Below are 26,468 nucleotides of genomic sequence, written 5' to 3'. Positions count from 1 at the left end.
TGAGGAACTGAGAAAAGATTTGTCAGATGTGGGTACAGAAGTTTCAGCCCAGACAATAAGACGCACACTGCGTAATGAAGGCCTCCGTGCCAGAACTCCCAGGCGTACCCCCTTGCTGTCTCCAAAGAATAAGAAGAGTCGACTGCAGTATGCCAAAAGCCATGTGGACAAACCACAAAAGTTGTGGGATAGTGTTCTGTGGACTGATGAAACAAAATTAGAACTGTTTGGGCCCATGGATCAACGCTATGTTTGGAGGAGGAAGAACAAGGCCTATGATGAAAAGAACACCTTGCCTACTGTGAAGCATGGTGGAGGGTCAATCATGCTTTGGGGCTGTTTTGCTTCTGCAGGTACAGGGAAGCTTCAGCGTGTGCAAGGTACCATGAATTCTCTTCAGTACCAGGAGATATTGGATGGAAACGTGATGCAGTCCGTCACACACCTGAGGCTTGGGAGACGTTGGACCTTTCAACAGGACAATGATCCCAAGCATACCTCCAAGTCCACTAGAGCATGGTTGCAGAGGAAAGGCTGGAACATTTTGGAGTGGCCATCGCAGTCACCAGACTTAAATCCGATTGAGAACCTCTGGTGGGACTTAAAGAAAGCAGTTGCAGTGCGCAAGCCTAAGAATGTGACTGAACTGGAGGCCTTTGCCCATGAAGAATGGGCGAAGATACCCGTAGATCGCTGCAAGACACTTGTGTCAAGCTATGCTTCACGTTTAAAAGCTGTTATAACTGTAAAAGGATGCTGTACTAAGTACTAAGATTGAATGTCACTTGGGGGTTGAATAAAACTGATAATGCTGTGAGCACAGAAAAGACATTTGTGGTTATTTCATTATAACTGTTATGTTATATTTGTCTGACCTACAAGTGCCTCTTTAATGTAAATGTAAGCAAGATGACTGAATGATCAAAAGCAATGTCAAACTGGCCAAAACACTCAATTTCAGTGGGGGTTGAATAATTTTGGCCACAACTGTATATATATATATATTAACAAAAAACAAAACAAAACACAACATCAGGCAACTCATTCACAGATTTAAAACTGACAACCCTTAACCACTTAAGGACCGCCCTACAGCAGATATACTGCTACAGGGCGGCACCTGTGCACAGAATCATGTCTTTTTTTCCCCACAAATTTAGCTTACTTTCGATGGTATTTGATCACCTGTACGTTTTTTATTTTTTGCGCTATAAGCAAAAAAAAGACTGACAATTTTGAGAAAAAAAACAATATTTTGGACTTTTTGCTATTAAACATGTTCAGTAAAAAAATGTAACAAATCAAAATTTAGGCAGAAATGTATTCTGCGACATGTCTTTGCTAAACAAAATCCCAATACGTGTAAATTAATTGGTTTACGTGAAAGTTATAGCGTTTACAAATGGCGGTATAGATACTGGGATTTTTTTTTTCTACTAGTAATGGCGGTGATCAGTGACTTATAGCGGGATTGCGGGACTGCGGCAGGCATTCTGACACTGGGGGGAACTGACTGTCACTGACATCCCCAGTGACCCCAATACAGTGATCAGTGCTCATAAACAGCACTGACACTGTACTAATGGCACTGTACAGGAAGGGGTTAACATGTGGGGCGATCAAAGGGTTAACTGTGTGCTGTTTCACTCTGTGCTGTGTGTATGCGTTCCACTGTAAGCACACTGCTTTGTATGGCTGTGCTATGCACTGCCATACAAAGCAGTGTGCAAGAGCTGACAGGGGAGAAATCTGTGTTGTTTATACAAAGGTCTCTCTCCCGTCGGAGATACTCAGCGATCACCGAACGTGACCCAGTGATTGACAGCAGAGGCCGTGAATGACAGCGTGGGTAGGGAGCGCCTGCACCCCCTACCCAGAACTGCAAAAACACTGATATATACGTCATTTTGCATACCCATGCCTCCCTGTAGCAGTATTTCTGCTATATGGCAGCACACAACTGGTTAACAAGCTCTCACTGACCTTTTTAGCTTCAGTCACTGTGAATTCACATTTACAGCAGAAGCTCTGAATTCCTTCTCTCACCAGCTCAGCTCACACTGTTCCCACTCCCAGTAGTTACTCAGCAGCTCATCTCACTCTACTTCCCTACACAGCAGTGATTTAGCATTTTTAGCTCACCTGCTCTACCCACTCAGCAGTTTATCTCCCCCTGCCCCCTCCCCCTTTGCTAGGCAGTGATTCACCAGCTCCTTTCTTTCAGCAGTAATTGAACAGCTCATCCCCTGCTCCCTTCCCAGCAGTGATTTAGCAGCTCAGCTCACCCTGCCCTCCCCACTTAGCAATGACTCAGCAACTAAGCTCTATCTGAGCCCCCTTCCAGCAGTGACCCAGCAGCTCAGCTCCCCTTTCCAGCAGCGACTCAGCAGCCCAGGTCCTCCCTCCAGCAGCGACTCAGCAGCTCAGGTCCTCCTTCTAGCAGTGACCCAGCAGCTCAGCTCTCCCTTCCAGCAGCGACTCAGCAGCTCAGCTCCCCCTTCCAGCAGTGACCCAGAAGCTCAGCTCCCCCTTCCAGCAGCGACTCAGCAGCTCAGGTCCTCCTTCCAGCACTGACTCAGCAGCTCAGGTTCCCTTCCAGCAGCGACTCAGCAGCTCAGCTCCCCATTCCAGCAGCAATTCAGCAGCTCAGGTCCTCCTTCCAGCAGCAATTCAGAAGCTCAGCTCCCCCCCTTACAGCAGTGACTCAGCAGCTCAGGTTCCCTTCCAGCAGCGACTCAGCAGCTCAGCTCCCCATTCCAGCAGCGATTCAGCAGCTCAGGCCCTCCTTCCAGCACTGACTCAGCAGCTCAGGTCCTCCTTCCAGCAGTGACTCAGCAGCTCAGGCCCTCCTTCCAGCACTGACTCAGCAGCTCAGGCCCTCCTTCCAGCACTGATTTAGCAGCTCAGGCCCTCCTTCCAGCACTGATTTAGCAGCTCAGGTCCTCCTTCCAGCAGTGACTCAGCAGCTCAGGCCCTCCTTCCAGCACTGACTCAGCAGCTCAGGTCCTCCTTCCAGCAGTGACTCAGCAACTCAGCTCCTCCTGCTCTCCACCACCATAGTGATTAATCGCTACTGATAGGACCATAGCACACTAGAGATCCTGTCTCTGATGACAACTGGCCAACTATAAGATTAATAAATAATTCAGAGAAAATATCTGTTTCTGCATTCCGCTCCCTCGCTCATAGAATCATCTCACTCATCTGACCTGTGAAGCAGCAAGGCGTGAAAAGAGATGAGTATTTCTCTACCCTGTTTAGTAGGGTTGCCGTCTTGTCCCTTTAAAACCAAATGCAAATTAATTACACAGGTTCTGAGACTAATTTAATGCAGATAAGGCATTAAGTGAGTTTAAAGTGTTGCTAGACCCCCAACAGTAAAATCAGTCTGTATATACAGTAAATCATGCTTGCTATACTCACTGTAAGGGGTTAATCCTCTGCATTGTGCAAAAAGGTAATTTGATCCTGTTTTCTCTGCTCCTCCACTTGTTCAAATGTCAACCTGATAAGACAGACTGAACCCGTAGCCACATGCACATGCTCAGTTTGGTGTGTATCATTAGAGAGGTTTTTATTTCTTGGGAGAGTACATGTGATCAGCACAGGGCCAATCAGCACTGTCCATACAGAAGGTCAGGGGTTTCACATCCTCCTGGAACAGAAAGAAAACTCCTCTTACAAGCTTTAACTAGTGCTCTGCTGAAGTCACAAGACTGCTCTAACTGCTGATGAGAAAAGGTATTTAGCAGTTTCTATTTACTAAAATAATTACACTTCCATGTTGTGTGTACTGTGGGAGACCAGATATAGTGAATGCAGGGTCCTGGGGTTAGTAACACTTTAATTACCACCTTAATGAGCCACAGACCCCGTGTAACTAGAATGTGTTCGGGATGAGGTGAAAATCCTATTGTATAGCGATTCTGTCATTGGCAAGTAACCCAAGTATGCTCTTGCCTTTAGTGATTGCAAGTAATTTTTGAAAATCACCCCTCTAGCTCCACCTTTAAAAGTAAGCAAGCCGTATTTCATAGTACATTGAATGAAAGCTGGAAACTGATTGATTATCCCAGGCTTCAGTTTTCATAAATCATCTGAACTTTGATTGAGTTCTGAAGTTCTTGGGGTATTTTAGACAGAAAACAGCATGCACTTGCAGAGATTTTGCTGATGCTCTGCATGACATATTTGGGATCCCCCTGTGTCCCCCAGATGTGAAGTGCTTTCACTGTGCTTTCTGTGAGAGCCCAATGCAGCAGTGACACACAAGCTCCTGGACCTCCCACAGTACAGGGGCTGTGATCAGGGGCCGAAGAGAGAGACATAGCATTCTGACCATGAGATTGTAGACAGCAATTAATAATGAATAAAAATAACTACACCAACAGTGGAGCTTAATTGGCCGCGGCCTTTTTAGTATTGGTATAATATCAATAATAACATAGGTAAACAGTAAGTATTAATCTCTTTAACCGCTTCCCGATCGCCCCATAGCAGAAATACTGCTACAGGGCGGCAGGGCTGCGCACAATCACATATATATATATATATGTGATTTTGCATTTCCGGGTAGGGGGTGCTGATCACTGTATTGGTGTCACTGGGGATGTCATGGACACCAAGTTAGTTCCCCCAGTGTCAGAATATCTTCCGCAGTTCCGCTAAAATTCGCTGATCGCCGCCATTGCTAGTAGAAAAAAAAAATCTCAGTATATATGCTGCCATTTGTAAAAGCTATAATTTTCACGTAAATCAATTCATTTACATATATTGGAGTTTTTTTTAGCAAAGACATGTAGCAGAGTACATTTTGGCCTAAATTTATGACGAAATTTGATTTTTTAAATTTTTTTCACTGGACTTGTTTAATAGCAAAAGTTCAAAATATTGTTTTTTTCTCAAAATTGTCAGACTTATTTTTTTATAGCGCAAAAAAGAAAAAACGCACAGGCAATTAAATACTACCGAAAGAAAGCCCAATTCATGGGAAAAAATGGACATAAATTTAATTTGGGTGCAGCGTTGCATGACTGCGCAAATGTTAGTTAAAATAATGCAGCACCATAACGCAAAAAATGGCCTGGTCAGAAAAGGGGGTAAATCTTCAGGAGGGCAAGTGGTTAATTAACCTCCCTGGAGGTATTCCCGAGTGTAGCTTGGGGTAAAGTTTCAGCACCACAAGTGGTAACCCCGAGCTACACTCCGGAATACCTTGCAGCGTTGCTCCAGGATCCCTTCTTCACTCACCTTGTCCTGCGCTCCCGCGATGTCCCCCCTGCAGTGTCCCCTGCAATGTCCTGCGGCCGATGCCGGCATCTCTGTTCTGGGTTCTGTTCCCTGCGACATTGGAACGTACAAGGGACAGAACTGCGGGAAAATGTGAAAAAGTGACATTCACTAAATACACTAAAATCACATAGTAAAACATTACTGTATCAAACCATTTCACATACATTTTGTCCCTAGTGCTTTGTCCTGTGCCCTGCCTAAATTTTTACTGTTCTTTCTGCCTGGAAACTGAGAAACGTCCATGGCGTCCAAAAAGCGTCCCTTTAGGTCAAAAGCAGTTTTAGACCAGCTAGAGAACAGCGATAGTAAATTAGAACCACTTGCAGAATTGAGTGATAATGATTGGTGGGGAAATTCGTCATCAGACACTGAAAACAATTTTGCGACTTTGCTCAGTGATGTGCGAACTTGGTGCTATAATTCAAATGTCAGTGTTTTTGGTTTGATTATATTATTGAATTAAATTTATTATTATATTATTATTATTTATGATTATTTTTTATATTATAATTTATGATTTTGTTTCAAATTTTGACATACCCGGGATGTTTACTAGACTCTTGTTCGGACAGATTTCAGTGAGTTATTCTTAAAAATGACAGACCTACAATAAAAAGAATTACATATTTCCATGCAAAAAAATTTACCGCTTTGAGCACAGAATTACTGACATAATCAGACCGCTAGGGAGTTTAACCAGTTAATAGCCACAAAACCAATAACAACCCAGCCACTATGACTCGGGTTGCAATGCCTACAACAAACACTTAAATAAATGTCCCCATTTTCAATGAAAAGGTGACCAAGACCACATAATATTAGGCACTGACAAGGGAGGGAAGGGGGTGGAGCTGGCAGGTAGGTGGTCTTGCTGATTGGCACAGAGCTTCCACGGAGTGGGTTTATATAGGGGTCTGACCCTTTCCAAAAACTTCCAAAAGGTCAGCTGACCCTGCTTTCAGAAACTTCCAAGGATGATCATGTGACCTACTTGATTCTAATAGGTCACTGACCCCTTGTATCCAGGCCAGGGGCAGACTGACCATTTGGAAACTCGGGCACTGCCCGAGGGCCCAGGGTCAGTAGGGGGCCCCATGAGATGCCCCTGGTACCTTTTTCATAGGCTTTTTTGGGTTTTGAATACCCAATTGGGCATCTTGAAACAGCTGGGCCAGGTGTTCATGTTGCCAGTTGAGAGGCAAAAGGGGAGCCTTGAAACTGCTCTCCCTGCTGTCACAATCCCATGAGTGTGATGGCTTTAAAACCTGCTCCCCATTACTTTCATTTGACACATTCTCTGAACTTTTCTTCTGTAAGGGGTGTGGAAACAGAGGCTGCAGCTATACAGGCATGGGGGATGCTCAGGATATGTCAGGGGATTCTGGGAAAGTCTACCTGAGGAAGAAAATAACTCTGATCCGAGCCATCACTTTAACAGTCGGTACCATCATTGGAAGTGGTATCTTTATATCTCCTAAAGGGGTCCTGAAGAATTCTGGAAATGTGGGGCTGTCGCTGATTATCTGGATGGCCTGTGGGATCCTCTCCATGTGCGGTGAGTACTGTGCTTCATCTCAAATGACAATTTCAGTTATGGGTGGGCACCGGCAGGTTACATGGATAACCAGCTTTCTATAGCTCACACAGACTTTCATTGGCAAGTTCTCTGTACCTGAGATCCCAACTCCACCAACTTGCTGCCACCAATACAAAATGGTTGGGTGAAGCTCTTCCATACATTGGTAATCAGGGTGAAGTGCCCCCATACACTGGTGGTCTGTGATGAAGTTCCCACTTACATTTATGGTCAGTAGTGATGTTACCCCTTACATTGGTGGTCAGTGGTGTAGTTACCCCATATACTGGTGGTCAATGGTGAAGTGCTCTCTTACATTGGTGGTCAGTGGTGTAGTTACCCCATATACTGGTGGTCAATGGTGAAGTGCTCTCTTACATTGGTAGTCAGTGGTGTAGTTACCCCATATACTGGTGGTCAATGGTGAAGTGCTCTCTTACATTGGTGGTCAGTGGTGTAGTGTCCCCTTACATTGGAGGTTAGGATGAACTTCCCCAATACATTGCTGGTCAGATTGATGTGTCCTCTTAAATTGATGTTCAGGGTGAAGTGCCCCCACATACTGGTGGCCATAGCTTCTGAAAAAAATGGTCAGTGGTGAAATGCCCCATTACGTTGGTTGTCAATTGTGATGTGCCACTTTACATTGTTGGTCAGTGGTGTTGTACCCCATCATGTTGCTGGTCAGGGTGAAGTGCCCCCATACAATGGTGATCAGTGGTGAAGTGCCTCTTTCCATTGATGGTCAGTAGTGATGTGCCACCTCATATTGGTGGTCAGTGGTGTAGTGCCCCCCTTAAATCGATGGTCAAGGTGAAATGCTCCTTAACATTAATGGTTAGGGTGTAGTTCCCCATACATTGGTGGTCAGGGGTTAAGTCCCCCCTCACAGAGGTAGTCAGTAATGATGTGCCAGCTTACATTGATAGTCAGTGGTGTAGTGTTACCTTACATACATTGGTGGTCATTGGTGAAGTGACTCCATACATTGATGGGCAAAACAAACCTCCCCTTACATTGGTGGTTAGAGTGATGTGCCTCCATTACATTGGAGGTCAGGGTGATATGCCCCCAATACATTGATGGTCAGTGGTATAGTTCCCTCCTACATTGGTGGTCTGGGTGAAATGCCCCCTTACACTGGTGGTTAGAGGTGAAGTACCCTTTACATTATTGGTCAGGGTGAAATGCCCCTTTAACTTGGTGGTCAGTGGTGAAGTGCCCCCAAACATTGATGGTCATTGGTGAAATGCTCCCATACATTGGTGGTCAGTGGTTATGTGTCCCCATACATTGGTGGTTGGAGGTAAGTCCTTTGTTATTGGCCAGTGGAGCTAAATAGATAATTAGATCATTGGTGTTAGTAGTCCAGTCGCTACCACTACAAATCACTTTCCAGATGTGTGTATACATTTGTAAACGGTGAAATTTTTTTTGGGAGAAAGAGAGAACAGTTTGTGCACATTCATAAGAGTAACCACATAAAGCAGTTTGTAAATATAACCAAGCTACAGGAAACCTGAATAAAATGTGATATTTCTTAGTAAACCCTCTTGGGAATTTTTGTTTTTCTCTTGCAGGACAGACATTTGATTCCAAGATTTATTTCATCAGCCAAAACATTTCCTTCAGACCTAGAAGCTGCACATAATAGCAGCTGTTGGGCTTATTTTTTTTATCTTTTTGTAAAAGGACATACAAGTCGTAAATAAAACTATTACTTAATTTTAGAATTAGGTCAAAAAGAATGAGTTATTTTGTATATATTTTTCTTTTCTAAAGTCTGTAGGCATCTTTAGATGAGTAAAAAATTGTGGGTCCAGGATAAGGATTCCTTGGTTTCCCAATGTTGATAGCAGAGGACTATGCCAGTGTAAGCAGGTGAAGTCTGTTGTCTCCACTGTAGGTGGCGTTCATCTGGGGCGGTACTGCAGTTGGTGGGGAAGTCAATGAAACTTGTTTTTCTATGGTTCCCTTAGTCCTTGGGAGCAGAGTTCTGGTTGGCTATGCTCCATCCAGGTGACCCTGGTATCTTGGGTCACAGAGAGCCTTTTTAAAATCCCTGTCTCCTGGTTATGACGTGCATTTGCGGAGTGGCTAGTGTAGGGAAAGTGTACCTGCCTGTCAGGGACAGCTCTATCAGTAGGGAGCAATTTGACAGTGCAGAGTCTACATCTCCAGGTCCTCAGGCTCCCTTTTGGGTTAGATTGGCCAGACCATATTCCTCCTCCCCTGGCAAGAGCTATCTTTGGCTCGGACCTATTACCGCTGACTCTCCGCTACACTGATTTTAAGTTCCTGGTCAGGTGAGCTCCCCGATGGGCTGTTGTTCTGTTTGCAAGTTCTTCAAAAACATTGGTTACTGCACTCTGGGCCTCTTTGTGATTACTGCACTACAGTGCATCTACCCAACATCTATGCAAGGTGTGTGAGCATTGGTGTGTGACAGGGTGACAACGCAGGGAATATAATTGTGAGACAATGACAGACAATTGTCATGAACTGATCAAACAAAGAAAGGAAGATGTACATGGCTTAAAAGCAGACAGATGTAGGTGGGTCCGAGAACATGACTTAATCACCCACATGTACTCCTCCAGGGACCACCTGTATCAGGTCTCGTTCAGGCCTAACATCAGCCATTCTCAGAGTCCCCAGCCCTCTAAGTACTCTTCTCCACCTTCACACCTGCACAAACAGTGTGCTTAAGCAAAGTGTGCCCTTTGCACACACTCACTTTACACCTGGTCACATTGTTCCTCTGACTGGGAGACGCTCACCGCATCAGGCCTGATGACCTGCATGTGGTTCCAGGACAGGCTCTTCCACCACCATCCCCTAGTCCCACCAGGATTGCATACAATTGGTTACATCAGAATCCTACTTCTCCAAGCGGGTACCTCATGAGATGCACGGTCTAGCTTAGCTTAACATGGTACATTCTCACTTCACAGCAGGAAGGGTACTGAGGATCCACTTTAAACACAGCAGCCACTGGTTCAGTCCAACTCAATTTTATTATAATTGATCTTGGCACAAGTCCATGAGAATAATAATGAGATTGTACATCCCATTTACACCTAGCATACCATAAGAAAATACCTAAGTAATAAAATAATCACACAACAAGGATTGTGGAAAAGTTTATTGGGTTTAAATCAATTTTAATTATGAATTGAACTTTAAAATGTAATACCAAACAGAACTGCTATTAACCAGTAAGAGACCAACATGCTTAGTCAATAAGACTCAAGCAGCAATATCTTATACCAACCAAATAACAGTTTACCAACCACTGTCCACCCAAAAAGTGGGCGACATTACCCAAAAGCCAGGTTACCAACCTGACCCCACCCCACAACTGCAGCCTAAACAATCACTCTACAATCCAGCATTGAAAATGCCCTTACCAGTATCTGAGAAAGTGTATCAAAAACAACCTTCCCCATTTCCCATCCTTTCACACACAGTAAGTATCAAAGGACATGTCCCCAGTTACATGGACCTCAAAGATCTAACATGCAGAAAATGATTGGCTAAACAACACAAGTGCTTTTTCTTACCTCTACTTTTACTATATATTGGCTTTTCTAAATAACAAATGCAGTAATCTAGAGGCTGGATAAAAGGTTTAGTGCAGCATAACACTTTTGACAGTAAAATAGTACCTTTCATATAGAGATGTACACATCAGACCAAAAAGAGGGACAACTGAAGCTACATGAGGGACAGAGGAATTTGGTCTCAAAGGAGGGACAATTGGAAGCAATGCCAAACACTGCTACAGTAGACCTCTGATGATACTCTCCAGTTTACAATATAGAAAAAGTGAATTCACCAATAATGAATATACAGTAAGTCAGCATATCAGTCAATTCACCTGTTATGGTAACTTTATGGTGAACTGAAGCCCAGGCCTAGAGAACACATATGTGGCCAGAACAGATACCATTTTATTTAGAAGGTCTGAGATTTTGAATCCACCTAAATCATTTCCTTCCAGATAAACAACAAGAATATCCAACACAGCAAATAGGGAGTATGAGCAGCCAGCTATTCCAAATACTTACCCCACATACCCTGTAAGAGAACTGGAATTTTAACAGGAGGAATAAATAAATAAAATAAATAATACTCCGCAGTAGAAAACATATGAATGTCAACTATTCATACTATTAAATTTTTTAAATTAATAATTATAAAAGGCAAGGACGTGTGTAATAAATGCAAAGAGCAAGATAGATATAAAGAGCAAGACACCCATCTACGTCTTGATGCCCTCCCTATATAGCAGCTGCATATCCTACACCATCAGCATTTTTAAGGACAGATTTATGTTACAAATCTGATGAAAGAGAGCCATTCACATGCAACAAAAAAAAGAAAGGAAAGTCTTGCGAATAGTTAACATTTTTTAATCAGCTCTGTTGCGTAATGTGAATGTCCTAAGGCATGAAATGATAACTGCCTATTCCTGTTTTGCTAATGCGATTCTACAAACACGTCTGTTTAGATAATAAAAAAGGTGCAGCGCTAAAATATGAGTAAGTCTAAATACAAATCAAATAAGACATGTGCATATAAATAAATACATAATGCTGCAATAAATGAAGCAGTATTAGAAAAGCATCTAATTCTGCTTCATTCATTGCATCATTATTTATTTATATGCATGTCTTATTTGATTTTTATTTAGACTTCCTCATATTTTAGCACTGCACCTTTTTTTATTTTCATTTACCAATAAGGATACCAAGGGCGGTCCTTTAGTGCCAGCAGCTTCCACTTTTCTACGTACCCAAAGCGCTCACTGACACTCCATACACGCACTTCTGTCTAGAAAGTTAACAACTTACCTCAACTATCCAGACTGTACTGAGTGGGAAAACAATCCTAAAGTGTTTTATATGCAGAAGAACAGATTTCTTTCATAGCAATAGCGATATTACATGACACGTTGAATGCAATTTGTGACCCAATATCAGCATGTAAACATAACTTCTAAAGTCCTTTTAGGAACGAGAATTATGTGCAAAGTCATTGCGTCTCCTACTAACAATTTTAACCACTTACCCTCTAGAGGATTTACCCCCCTTACTGACCAGGCAATTTTTTTTGTTTTGGCACTGCGTAATTTTAACTAACAATAGCGCAGTCATGCAATGCTGCACCCAAATGAAATGTACGTCCTTTTTTTTCCCACAAATAGAGCTTTCTTTCGGTGGTCAGGTAGTCAGCAGCACCTACTCCGTTTTAAGTGGTTTGTCTCATCTCTGTAACTGATACATTCTTCTGGAAAGCTTGTTCTTTTGAAAAACAATAGACTTACTGGCTGGATCACCAGATGAAAATAGAAGAAAGAAAGCCTAAAAAGAAAACTAATGCGGCCACAACATCTAAGAATTGGTTTAAAGTGGCTCTAAAGGTACATTCTGTCCATTAAGAGAAAAAACTTTGGCATGCAGCCCCCCCCCCCCCCCCATACTTACCTGAGCCCAATCTTGACCCAGCAATGTGCACAAGAGCAGCAGCTCTCTTGGCTCTCTCCCTCCTCATTGGACAGAGAAGCAGCTGTGGGAGTTATTGCCTTCTGCTGCTGTCAATCACATCCAGTGAGGAGAGAGCCAAGGGCGGGGGACCCAAGCAGAGGATGATCGCGGCTGCTGTGTGAAAAATCTGGCCATCTTGAGTAAGGGCAGATGATTCAGGTAGCATTTACTTCCTGGAATCCATCTACCCTTTGAAGCTGCATTTTAAGTAGTGGATGTGTAGGGATTATTTTGAAGAATAAGGATATTGTTAATGTTTTGTGCTTTTCTCTAGTGAATGTACATTAGACTAACCCACAGTAAGTGTAGACACAAGTCTATGTAGGTGATTTAGCTGTATGTATGTAGCGCCCTCCTAGTTAGCTAGGGGAAGCTAGAGTCCTGTTTGATAGAGAGGAAGGCTGAGTACCAGCCTTGGTGTAATAGCCAGAAGGTCAAATTTTGGTCAGGAGCTGAGAGGCTCTGCAGGCCAGCTGCTCTAGAATTTCCCCCTGCTCTAGGGCTTTGGAGGAAGGCCTAGAGGCAGTGGGTGGATCTGAGGAGTGGCTGGCTTATACTCTTGAGGGATCCTAGCCAATCCCCAACAGAAGGTTTGACAAGGGGCTGGGACACCCTTAAAAGTGTTGGAGCCTTCTCAGTTGTGGGAGAGTTCAGGTAGAAGACAGTGAGGAAGATGTGAGGCTGAAGGCAGGGGGCTGCAAGGAGTCCCAGTGAGATTGGGCCTACCTGCTGGCCTGGAGCTGGAAAGGATGAAAGCTCAGAGTTTCACTGGCTCCCAGAGCGAGGACCACCTGTACAGCAGGGAAGGAGCAGCCCAGGTAAAAGGCCTGGTAGCAGCCTCCAACCCATCAGTGGTAAAGGAGAGGATCTGAGTGAGTACCCCTGCATCCCCTGGGCGGATAGGGGAAGGAGCACAATGGTGGGAAACCATATTAGCTACCTATTTGGGACTATCCACTTTTAAAGTAACAGGCTCCAGATCCCCTGTTCAGGGATACCTCCAGATTGCTGGCTGAAGAAGAAGAAGAGTTCATCTAGGGTCTGGGGTGGTACATTAAGGAGATGCTGGCTAGCTCTCCAAAAAGGACTGTGCTGCAGTGAAGGCTTGTAAATAGTTCCAGGAAGTTGTCCTCTGTTCATCAGTTCCCTTGGGCATCCTGTACACCCCTAACCCTATCCCAGTTCAAACCCCCTAAATAAAACAACAGAACTAAAGCTCAAGGACTGATCTCTGACTCTGGATGCAAGCTTTTGTATAGATGTGTGATTCCTGGCTGTGCAGGACTATAGGGGGACCCAAATATTCTAGCAACTCCTAAGGGGGTAGTGCTACATGTATATTGAGGTATTTTGCATAAGAGAACTTGTAGACTGCTGATGGGTGAGTCTTTGTAAATATCCTCCAATGTATAACTGGAATATCTGTCTCTCTTGTGTGATCCAGGTGCCCTGTCATATGCTGACCTTGGCACATCTATAAAGAAATCTGGTGGCCACTACATCTACTTGCTGGAGACTCTGGGGCCCGTCCCTGCTTTCTTGAGGCTGTGGGCTGAATTCGTTATGATACGGTAACCTGTCACTGTCATAAATATGAAAAGGCTGAATGCCTGACTGTCATGCCATTCCTCATCCTTTTTGAGTCCCTGACCTGAAACAAATATGAAGCTTAGGAAATTTGGAGTAAAGTCAGTATGTAGGTCCTTTGAAGGGTGAGGGTCAACATGACAACCAGGCAATTTGCATTTCTAAAATGAGATTGCATGATTGTAAATAACTGGACCATTCTGTGCAAAACAGTGAGGGTAAAATCCACTGATAACAGTTGTCACCAGAACAATCGGGAAGGGGAAATGTCCCAAAGGGCAATTGTCTGAGGTGGGGTTCTCTGTTCTATGGGGAACTTCCCTCTCCCTTCATGCAATGTCTCCAGGGGAGGAAGAAAGGGCGAATCCAATGCCAACAGCTTCTAACCTGTATTCAAAGCTTTTTTTATTTTTTGGACTTGAGTTTTATTTCAATTACAATATACAGTATAATTGCTCCTATTATATAGAAGTGTATGTAGTCGGTCCTTCCTGTTTTGATAATTTAATACGGTTGACTGCTTATCTTAGCTCAACACATTTGGTCGGTCTTCTTAGACACCTAAATATGTGTTGAAATCAATCAATTGTCTAAGGCAACCTTTCTCAATCTGGGTTCCCAGGCACACTGGGTGCCTTGAGCTTTCTTCAGGGGTGACTTGGCAAAATGTCTAAAAATTGTCCAAAACTTGTTATACAAGGCAGTGGGTGGAACAAGCCTGCCTTTTAGTTATACAAAGTCACAGGTTTTCATTGTGCACCATTACGACCTTCTAGCCATCGAAATCCTGACAACCAATGACATCATCAGTTGATAAGGAGGATGTCATCTGTCTGCACAGAATCCTAGTTTGACCCTCCCCTGCCCCTCTCCATCAGTGCTGGGGTCACATTAGCTCAGTGATGGAGAAAAACTGAGGGAGAAGAGAAACACTCAGTACCAATGTGCAAAAGTGTATTTGCTTTGGAAGAATAAATCACCTCTAATGTTGGATGTCATACATGTGTGGATGTGTTATATAAAACCATTCTAATAGTTTTTCACATTTTAGAATGGGGTGCTCTTTGAAAATAATAGACAGTCTTGAGGCACCCCATTTTAGAATGGGGTGCCTCATGACTGTCCATAATTTTAAAGGTCGCCTCGGGACTGTCCATAATTTTAAAGGGTGCCTTGACTGAAAAAAGGATGAGAAACACTGGTCTAAGAGGCGTATCTTGTGATTAGATTTGTTTCAGTAGCTGTTCAACAAGGTTGTTGACTAGGCTATCTGACTTATAAACATTCATAAAATGAAGGAACTATGTTCTCCATACTCTCTAAATTTGAATTAGAGATTTACAGTAATCACAATAATCAATCATCCTTGTTGCACCCCATGTTAAAGCAGTATGAAATACAAAACCAAAAATTATTATTATACAGGGTTTATATAGCGCCAACAGTTTGCTTAGCGTTTTAGAATATAACGGGAGACAATACAGCAACAATACAGTTCAATACAAGAGGGTTAGGAGGGCCCTGATCCTTGGAGCTTTCAATCTAGGAGGGAGGGGCTAGTGGTACAAAAGGTAGTAACTGTGGGGGATGGACTGGTTGGAAGAGTGGAAGATTCCAGTATTAGCTGACGGCAGGATAGGCTTTCCTGAAGAGATAGGTTTTCAGAGATCGCCTAAAAGTGAGCAGAGTAGGCGATAGTCTGATAAATTGGGGTAGAGAGTTCCAGAGGATGGGGGAAGCTCCGGAGAAGTCCTGGAGATGAGCATGGGAGGAGGAGACAAGGGAGCTAGAGAGTAGGAGGTCATGCGAGGAGCGGAGAGTACGGTTTGGGTGGTATTTGGAGACAAGATTGGTAATGTAATTTGGGGCAGAGTTATAAATGGCTTTATATGTTATTGTTAATGTTTTGAATTTTATCCGTTTGGCAATGGGAAGCCAGTGGAGAGATTGGCAGAGAGGGGTGGCAGATATGGAATGGTTAGTAAGGTGGATGAGTCTGGCAGAAGCATTCATGATAGACTGCAGAGGGGATAGCCTGCGATGAGGTAGGCCAATGAGGAGGGAGTTACAATAATCAAGGCGAGAGATAACCAGGGAGTGAATAAGTTGCTTAGTGGTTTCCGAGGTTAAGAACGGTCGTATCTTGGAGATGTTATGGAGGTGAAGTCTACAAGATTTGGACAGGGATTGGATTTGGGGCTGAAAGGATAGATGGGAGACTAGGAGTACACCTAGTACCCTGGCATGAGAGGAGGAACTGATGGTTGTATTATTGATCTTGATGGAGAAGTCAGGGGAGGGGGCACGGGCTGGGGGAATACTAAGAGCTCAGTTATGGAAAGATTGAGTTTGAGGGAGTGGAGTGATATTCATGCCGATATGTCACTTAGTAGGTTAGTAATGCAAGAGGAGACTGAAGGGGGGTGAGGTGAGGAATAGAAAGATAGATTTGTGTGTCATCAGCATAGAGATGGTACTTAAAGCCATGGGAGTTTATCAAGTGACCAAGGGAGGAGGTGTAGATGGAGAAGAGAAGGGGTCTGAGGACAGAACCTTGAGGGACCCCTACAGAGAGAGGGAGTGAAGAGGAGGAGGCAGCATTATAGGTAATGCTGAAGGAGTGCTGCGATAGGTAGGAGGAGAACCAGAAGAGAGCAGAGTCTCTAAGACCAAGAGAGTGGAGTTTTTTGAGGAGGAGGGGATGGTCCACCATATCAAAAGCCGCAGAGAGGTCAAGAGTATGGAGTAGTGGCCATTGGTTTTAGCAGTTAGTAAATCATTAGTGAGTTTTAGTAGGCCAGTTTCAGTGGAGTGTAGTGAGCGAAAGCCAGACTGTAAAGGGTCAGGAAGGTTGTTGTCGGTGAGGTGGGAGCTCAGGCTATTGTAGACTAAGCATTCTAGGAGTTTAGAGGTAAATGGCAGCAAATGTAATATATTGCAGCATACCAATCAATAGATGTGGTAGCTGTATTAGTTTTCTTTTTTTAGCCCTGGTTCACATATATGCGGCCCTGCAGGCCGCGTTTTGAGCAGGCACAAGAGCCCATTCATTTGAATGGACTCCCGTGCCCCGGGACATGCAGGGAAGAAGTCCCTGCACTTCTTTGGAAAACACAGCCTTTGCGATTTCCAGTGCGGGCAGTGTGCCATTAGAATTAATGGCACCCGCCCGCAGGTAAGCATTCTTCTGTGTGGGTGGTGCCCACGGATTTTTGTGCAGATCTGCAGCGGCACCACCCACACATATGTGAACCTAGCCTTAGGCTTTACCCCTTGGTTTTCACCTGGAGGTCTAACCAGTAACATACCTCCTGTATTAGAGTGCCCCCACTCTGGATGAAGGAGCACAGGAAGGACCTTTTCGACAGCAGCATTGTTAGTCAGGGGGGAGGGGAGTGCAGCATCTACTAGCATATTTAGATGTTTAGATATTTAAAGATATTTAAACTCCACCTCACACTTTTTAAGAAGTTACAGCAACAGTTTTGTTCTTTTTGGATAAAGGTTTTACATAATTAAATAAAATCTGATCATTGTAAGCACCCTGTCAGTGGTAAATGGTTTGTCTGAACTTCCCAACTGCTACATCTGCAGGACAGCTTGGTTTGTTAAAAAACAACAGACTTACTGGCTGGATCACCAAGTGAAAATAAAGGAAAGAAAGCCTAGAAAAGGAGACTAATGCAGCCATCACATACAAGAATTAGTAAGCTGCAATATAATAAATGTTTGCTTTTGGGTTTAATGCTGCTTTACGGTGTTAAAAGGCAGAATTGTTTTTGAAATAACTATCAATCAGATGCTCCCTTTCTTTCAATTCATGTTCTCATTTGAGTGGGTTGCTTTAACACAATGATATATCGTGTCGCCCAAAAGCAGCCCTTCGTTGCATTACTGCAAAGCAATGGTGTGACTGGGCCCTAAGTACAGCATGGATGATGGAAAGGGAGGATGCTTTCGCCATCATAAGTTCCACTGTTTTGCCTGTGCTAGGATCCTGAAATCAACCCATTACAGCCAATCAGATCATTTCTTTTAGCCTGCACAAGAAAAGTGACAGTTGAAAATGGGTTATTATGATGATATAGACAGTTCTTTTATCATATCATCTGGTGTGTTTTTCTAGGCCAGCAAATATCGCCGTGGTCTGTCTGGCATTTGGACGGTACCTAATAGAACCACTGTTTGTCCCCTGTCATGCCCCAGCCATAGTTGTGAAACTCCTCGGTGCCATTGGCATTGGTAAGCTGTGTGATTTTTTTAGCATAAACATTTACATTTTTTTTATCCAAAACATAAAGCAAGTGTATGAACAATTTATAAAGCACAATTACATGTTACAGATCTTGAACATGACAATCTTATTGCAAAACAATATAGAGATCTCAGTCCTTAAAAAGAACTGGAAAAAAAACTTTTTCACATTTGTCAAAAATAAAATCAAGAAAAAACGAGAAGATAGAAAATACCAGCTCCAAGTGTACTGAGCCAAACTGAACAGCAAACAAATGTCTTAAGATTTGTTATTAAATCCACAAGTGGCTACAAGAAGGTGTTTTGAGGGTCACATACAGTGGGGCAAAAAAGTATTTAGTCAGCCACCAATTGTGCAAGTTCTCCCACTTTAAAAGATGAGAGAGGCCTGTAATTGGCATCATAGGTAGACCTCAACTATGAGAGACAAAATGAGAAAAAAAATCCAGACAATCACATTGGCTGATTTGGAAAGAATTTATTTGCAAATTATGGTGGAAAATAAGTATTTGGTCAATATCAAAAGTTCATCTCAATACTTTGTTATATATCCTTTGTTGGCAATGACAGAGGTCAAACGTTTCCTGTAAGTCTTCACAAGGTTGGCACACACTGTTGCTGGTATGTTGGCCCATTCCTCCATGCAGATCTCCTCTAGAGTAGTGATGTTTTGGGGCTGTCGCTGGGCAACACGGACTTTCAACTCCCTCCAAAGATTTTCTATGGGGTTGAGATCTGGAGACTGGCTAGGCCACTCCAGGACCTTGAAATGCTTCTTACGAAGCCACTCCTTCAATGCCCGGGCGGTATGTTTGGGATCATTGTCGTGTTGGAAGACCCAGCCACGTTTCACCTTCAATGCCCTTGCTGATGGAAGGAGGTTTGCACTCACAATCTCACGATACATGGCCCTATTCATTATGTCCTGTACATGGATCAGTCATCCTGGTCCCTTTGTGGAGAAACAGTCCCAAAGCATGATGTTGCCACCCCCATGCTTCACAGTAGGTATGGTGTTCTTTGGATGCAACTCAGCATTCTCTCTCCTCCAAACACGACGAGTTGTGTTTCTACCAAACAGTTCTATTTTGGTTTCATCTGACCATATGACATTCTCCCAATCCTCTTCTGGATCATCCAGATGCTCTCTAGCAAACTTCAGATGGGCCCGGACATGTACTGGCTTAAGTAGGGGGACACGTCTGGCACTGCAGGATCTCGGTCCCTGGCGGCGTAGAGTGTTACTGATGGTAGCCTTTGTTACGTTGGTCCCAGCTCTCTGCAGGTCATTCGCTAGGTCCCCTGTGGTCCTGGGATTTTTGCTCACCGTTCTTGTGATCATTTTGACCCCACGGGGTGAGATCTTGCGTGGAGCCCCAGATTGAGGGAGATTATCAGTGGTCTTTTATGTCTTCCATTTTCTAATTATTGCTCCCACAGTTGATTTGTTCACCCCAAGCTGCTTGCCTATTACAGTTTCAGTCTTCCCAGCCTGGTGCAGGTCTACAATTTTGTTTCTGGTGTCCTTCGACAGCTCTTTGGTCTTCACCATAGTGGAGTTTGGAGTGTGACCGTTTGAGGTTGTGGACAGGTGTCTTTTATACTGATAACAAGTTCAAACAGGTGCCACTGATACAGGTAATGAGTGCAGGACAGAGGAGCCTCTTAAAGAAGAAGGTACAGGTCTGTGAAAGCCAGAAATCTTGTTTGTTTGTAGGTAACCAAATACTTATTTTCCACCATAATTTGCAAATAAATTCTTTCCAAATCAGCCAATGTGATTGTCTGGATTTTTTTTCTCATTTTGTCTCTCATAGTTGAGGTCTACCTATGATGCCAATTACAGGCCTCTCTCATCTTTTTAAGTGGGAGAACATGCACAATTGGTGGCTGACTAAATACTTCTTTGCCCCACTGTACCACCCTTCATCAGGGCTTAAAGGGGAGCTAAACCCATTGATTTAATGGCTTCAAAATAGAGTTACCTTCCCGGCATGCCGGGATTGATAACTGACATATTTGCTTGTGTTCTCAACCAAACTGTCAAACCATCAAATAGCTGGTGTCATAACTGATCACATGTGCAGCATCATGGCAGTTGCAGATCAGACAGAGGCTAAGGTGGTAGCTTCCTTGGCTGAAAAGAATAGGAGGGTTTAGTACCGCTTTAAGACATTGTATCAAAGTGTTTAGTGGACTCCAGGGGCGGACTGACAACTCATGGGGCCCCCGGGCAATAGGGGATCATGGGGCCCCTGTGTCCTTGCCCAAACTCAAAAAAGCCTATGAAAAAGGTACAAGGGGCATCTCATGGGGCCCCCTACTAACCCCGGGCCCTCGGGCAGTGCCCGAGTTTCCAAATGGTCAGTCCGCCCCTGGTGGACTCAAAACACAGAGCTCATGGGCAAACCAATCCATGGCAGGAGATGTTTAGAACAACAGACAATAAGTGATCGAGTCAGCGTCAGTGGTGATGAAGGCTATTGCTTTACTGTTGATATTGGTACAATTGCTTATTAATTAGTACATAGTTTTATTCTCTCTTGAGAAGACGGGGGGGTGATATGGTCAACATGTATAGATATTTAGGTGGTCCATATATGAACTTGGTGTAGAGTTATTTCCTTTCAGGTCATAACAGAGGACAAGAGGGCACTCTCTACATCTGAGCGAAAAGAGATTTAACCTCCACATACGGAAAGACTTCTTCACAGTAAGAGCTGTGAAAATGTGGAATATACTCCCTGAAAAATTAGTTCTGGCCAACTCAGTAGATTTTTTAAAAAAGAGATCAATGTACTGTGTCCTGGCTCGCATAGTACAAACAAACCCATCCTGTTATGATTGATGTTTTAGAGGCTGTGGCCTACATGGAGATGGGATCCATATATGATGGACTTGCTCTCGGTTGGTAGGATTTTGGTCCAGGGTTTACGGCCTCCTTTCATCTCTGTTTCATACTACCTTCCGCAGAAACCCCCATCATGCGCTTCTCCATTGTCCTCTCCCTGGCCTCCTGTCCCATCAGCAGAAACTGGCCACTTACCTCTTCATAGCGGCTAAACAGGCCATTGCTAGGGCCAGGAAGAAGCCCATTATTTAAATTGCAGAAGTCAGGAATATCATGACCACCCTCATGGTCCATGAGAAAATGTTGTTTACTGAATGATTCCCACTCTAAATTTCTGAAAATATGTGATCCATGGTGGTCTTATGCTCATCCAACTCTACCTGCATCTAGTCTGGGTACTTCTATTTATTAGGGGAGGCTCCTACTCACATGCTTTCTCTATCTTGATTCTATCCTTCTTCACTTTCTTTCCTTCTGCAACTTCGTTTCTCTTCTCTATTTTTTCCTCCCTTCCTTCCTCCCAATTTCTTTTTTCTCTTTTGTTTTTTTTAAGCCCTCTACCATACTTTGCTGCTTCTAGCATCTCCAGTTGGATGGTCATGTCCCCTCTTTATGAGGAAACTATTTGTGAGGGGCTAGTTTGTTTATATGTTTTGTTCATGTTTGTCTCTATTTCCACTATGGTCCCCTGCGACGGACCATATTGTTCTGCTTGTTCCTTGATACATTTATACATAAAACATTATTGTACCAGAAAAAAAGATATTGATGCATTCCTAAAGGCACAAATTATGAATGGATACTAAGATTATATAGGTGATAACACCAGAGATTGTTGATCCAAGGAACATCTTATTGCCTCCTGGGGTAAGGTAAGATATTTTTTTCTCCTCTGGAGGAAATTGGATCATACGTTATTGTTTTTTCACCTGAATCAACTGTAGATTTCTAATTGTGTATATGGAGATTTTCTAGTTATTTGTTTTTTTCTGTTGGTTGATTAGATGGACTTGTGTATTTTTTTCAACCTTACTGTGTAACTATGATATTAGAATAATGAATAATAAAAGAATAATAATCACAACAGGATTATTACATAAATCAGTAAACACTATACAATGACTATTTTGTATACATGAGAACTTGTATAAATTAATGGGAATTGTTAGAGAATAAAAATCACACAGACATACACACACATAAATTGAACTGAATGGACCTGCCTTTTTTAACCTTAAAAAATATGTAACAATGTAACTTAACCTTGTTGTGTTCATATAGCATTCCTCATCGCACTGAACTGTTGGAGTGTGAGCTGGTCAGCAAATCTCCAGACAACATTCACCGTACTGAAGTTAGGGACTATTGTACTTATCATAGTGCCTGGAATGATGGCATTAGCTGCTGGTAGGTAGGATTTGGTGGCCTATCACTGTGGGGTTTTCTTTATCTGTTATGTACACTGTCTGTGCGACTTCAGTGATCATTGAAAGTCGGCCTTTGGTTACTATGAGCTACAACCACCCGTGAAGTATTACTAAACCCAGGATCCTACATTCACTATATCTGGTCACCCACAGTACACAGACCATGGAAGTGCAATTATTTTAGTAATTATAAACTGCTAAATTCCTTTTCTCATCAGCAGTTCTATCAGTGTCCAACCGAGCACTGATTGAAGCTTGTAGGATGCTTTAGGAGGATGCACAACCCCTGACGTCTGGACTGTCTGGACAGTGCTGATTGGCTCTGTGCTGATCACATGCACTCTCCCAAGAAAAAACAAAACCTCTCTAGCAGGGGCGGACTGACAACTTATGGGGCCCCAGGGCAATAAGAGATAATGGGGCTCCCTGTGTCTCCGCCTACACTCAAGCCACACCCACACAACACCTCACCTACATATTGGAGCTCAGCAGCATAGAAAGGGCATTAAAAATAATTTAAAACATATAATAAAACAACGTTGTGGGGTCCTCCCTCCATTCATATCAAGTCCTTTGGGTCTGGTATGGGTTTTGAGGGGAACCCCAATGCCAAACTTTAAAACAAATGGTGTGGGGTCTCCCCCAAGATCCATACCAGACCCTTATCCAAGCATGCAGCCGAGCAGGTCATGAAAGGGGGGGAGACAAGCGAGGGCCCCCCCTCCTGAACCATACCAGGCCACATGCACTCAACATGGGGGGGTGCTTTGGGGGGTCCCCCCCAAAGCACCTTGTCCCCATATTGATGGGGACAAGGGCCTCTTCCCCACAACCCTGGCTTCCTGGCTTGTGGTTGTTGGGGTGTGCGGGCAGAGGGCTTATCGGAATCTGCTAAAGGGGGCTTCCAGATTCCGATAAGCCCCCTGCCCCATACTCATTCACATGGGGGGGCCAGATCCCGGCCCCCCTTATGTGAATGAGTATGGGGTACATGGTACAATTACAGATTCACAAAAAAAAAACTGTAGTGTGAAAAAAGACAGGAGACAGTCTTTGACAAGTACTTTATTAAAAGAAGGAAAATAAAAGAATGTCCCCCAAAGTAGTTCCAATGTCAATCATGATGCCCGCTGCCTGAAAACAGAAAAAAAAAAAAGCTCCGCTTCTGACGCTGACTCCCAGCCGTCTGACTGTTCTGCTGGCTTGACAGTTCTTAAATATGTAAGGGGTGGGGCCAATCAGGGACATCACGTGTGTGACCCTGTCCCTTGTGACATCATCAACCGGGGCATGCTGGGGCAATGATGTCACCGCTTAATGAATTGTGTCCAGTGAACCTCTCACTGGGCCCCCTACTGACCTCGGGCCCTCGTGCGATTGCCCAAATGGTCATTCCACCTCTGCCCTCTACCAATACACACCAAACTGAGATTGTGCAAAGCGGCTCCACATGATATGTCTTATCAGGAGATAACTGGGGACACTGGAAGAAGGGGAGGATCAGAGAAGAAAGGATCAAGCATCCTTTTTACGCAATACAGAGGATTATCCCTTAGGTTCCACAATGAGTATAACAAGCATGCTTTACTGCATATACAGCCTGATTCTACTGGTGTGGGTTTAGTAACACTTGAACCTGTATTTCCACTTTTTCAGCTAAATTGGCATAACACTGACTTTATGGATATTCACATAGCATAAATCCAAAAAAATACTGCTTACTTTTTTACTTACGTAACTATCTTACTGAGTTTCCTCCTTGTGTGTAACATTAAAGAGGGGAGTGAGCGTTTTATTTTACCATAATTATCGCTGTTTGTACTGTGCTGACAGATCTCATTATCAGTTGTAACTAGATGTGCACACTGTCCATACTAAAGAGTTCAAGATCTCAAGTATTAGTTGATGCATTGTATGTTAATGCATTTTTAAAATTAACTGTCCCTCACTCTGTACCCTAAAGTCCTTTGTGTAAATCTGTTTAAAAAGAAAAAAAAAACTGAAAGGAAAAAAATATTTGAAAAATGATTTTAGGTATTCTGTGTTCATGAGGAACATGAAACAAACATATAGTCAAAAGGGGATTTATGCTTTAAATCTGAAATATTGCAACTTCAGCATCCTGTAAGTTTATCATCAACAATTACAGTGGAATTCCAGAGATCAGTTACCAGAATAAAGTGGTTGTAAATCTCTGAAATGAAAAATGAACATGTGAAAAAATAACGTGTTGATGAGGGAGTCAGGCAATTTTCCCATGGTTGCAGGAAAGAAAATTGCATCATCTATGGCTTGCTTTAGTCTGACAGCAATCTGTAAAACATTAGAACTGGACTCATTCAGAATCCTGGCTTTCCCTCTCCTATTCTGAATAGTGCAATAGATGGTATTACAGAAAAGCCAATATAAAGATTGATTCAGGTATGTATAATGGTTGCATTGAATATTAATTCAAGGTTCTTATATTTGCCTGCAGTTTCACTTTACTTACCATGGTTGTATATGGCCTGGGTCACCTGTGGCATTCAGATCTCTATACGTTGGGTGAAGGAGAAAGTTGGAGTAAAAGTCTATTTTTCATGCTAAATTGAGACCTCTGTGTTTTGTCTGCTGCTTCCAGGACGCACAGAGAACTTCATGGATGCGTTTGATACTTCCGCCCTAGCTCTGGATAAAATCCCTCTGGCCTTTTATTCAGGGATGTTTGCATTTGGAGGCTGGTAAGTTCATTTTAAAAAGCCATTAAGGGTCCATTCACACCATAGGCCTATGAAGTTGTTCCCAACACAGTCCCAATGCAATTTGCCTTATGTCCTGCTAATTTAGTTCACACCAATGTGCTGGTTTGGAGCATACTTAGAAAAAGTTGTATTTTGAAGCAGGTCAGAGTGATGCATAGAAATAAATGGAATCATAACGTTAATTAAAGGTAATTAAAAAATAGGGAGACAGTGTGATGCATTGTAATAACTCATCACTCCTCTATTCACAACGCATGACAGTGGGCACATGTTATACAGAGCATAAAGCATCGACTGTGTGAATAGGTCCTTAAGATTTCCTTACCTTGCATTTGTTCCATGTTGCCTATTTTTAAAATCTTCCCTTTGGGCCTCATTCTCACGTGGCTGTTCTGTTGTGGTGCATTACTGTGCATTGTAGTGTTCTGCAACATTGGTGGATTTGATGTTCGCTGGCTTAGAGTCACTACCATGTATGTGTTTTGCTGTGCATTGCTGTAATGCGAAGTAAAACATGCATTTTATCACACGTTCTCACAACACACAAGTGTGAAGTTGACTCTGCTTTCTCTTATTTCAACCTGTCTCTTCTGCCTGGTACATTTTGTCTTTTCACTTCTTTCGTTAAAGTGACACGACTTTCTATGCAGCTCCGTAAGGAGGAGCAGTGTTGTCACCGTCCTGATGGATGTTACCGCTAGGTTCTGCCATTCATGTACAGTTGTTAGTCAGAGGGAGGTGTAACATGGTGTTCAATGGCCTGACATGCTACTTTGCTGCTCCTCTTCATTTATATTAGCTAAACAGCAGAGCAGGTAAAACAAGGCAGATCCAATGCACTCCTTCTCCCTATGTCACCACTGTACAATGTTCACCTGAACCTGTGATATGGGTGCACAGAGTAGAAGTAAAGGGGCGTGAAAGGCGCTGCAGGATTTATTAGCTCATTTCTGAAATGGATTTGGTTTGAGATTTAATAATAATAACTGGGTCTATTTAACATACATTCCAGCATTTGGATGAAGGTCACAGCCTATTTGCTCCTGATGCCAACAGTCCTGATGTAATGCAATAATCCCACATTGTGGTTCTCTATTCCCCCAATGTTGTATCTCAGGCCGTGTCCCAGGATTACAGAATTAACTTTGAGTTATTGAACATGCTGTGTAGGACAGGACCAACCCACAAACT

At 43.2% G+C, this 26,468-nt stretch overlaps 1 protein-coding gene across 2 annotated transcripts in view; it reads left to right on the top strand.

Moving 5' to 3' along the window:
• The window catches only part of LOC149459744 (cystine/glutamate transporter-like), a 56,920-nt gene that overhangs the window by 2,442 nt on the left and 28,010 nt on the right, over positions 1 to 26,468 (top strand). The window contains exons 1-5 of one of the 2 annotated variants that reach the window (XM_089680728.1): positions 6,609 to 6,847; positions 13,862 to 13,988; positions 18,131 to 18,246; positions 22,391 to 22,516; positions 25,157 to 25,256. In XM_089680728.1, coding sequence (XP_089536854.1) covers positions 6,643 to 6,847; positions 13,862 to 13,988; positions 18,131 to 18,246; positions 22,391 to 22,516; positions 25,157 to 25,256 — 674 coding nt within the window. In that variant the 5' untranslated portion in view covers positions 6,609 to 6,642. Of the gene's footprint in view, positions 1 to 6,608; positions 6,848 to 13,861; positions 13,989 to 18,130; positions 18,247 to 22,390; positions 22,517 to 25,156; positions 25,257 to 26,468 lie in introns of those variants that run through there. The other variant, XM_089680729.1, reaches the window with a different exon arrangement.

Source organism: Staurois parvus, unplaced genomic scaffold, assembly GCF_062004578.1.
Source record: "Staurois parvus isolate SC_StPar_1 unplaced genomic scaffold, SC_StPar_1.0 ptg000249l, whole genome shotgun sequence".
In the NCBI taxonomy this organism is placed as follows: domain Eukaryota; kingdom Metazoa; phylum Chordata; class Amphibia; order Anura; family Ranidae; genus Staurois; species Staurois parvus.
The sequence above is the reverse complement of the archived record's forward strand: the minus strand, read 5'-3'. Positions and strand labels throughout refer to the sequence as shown.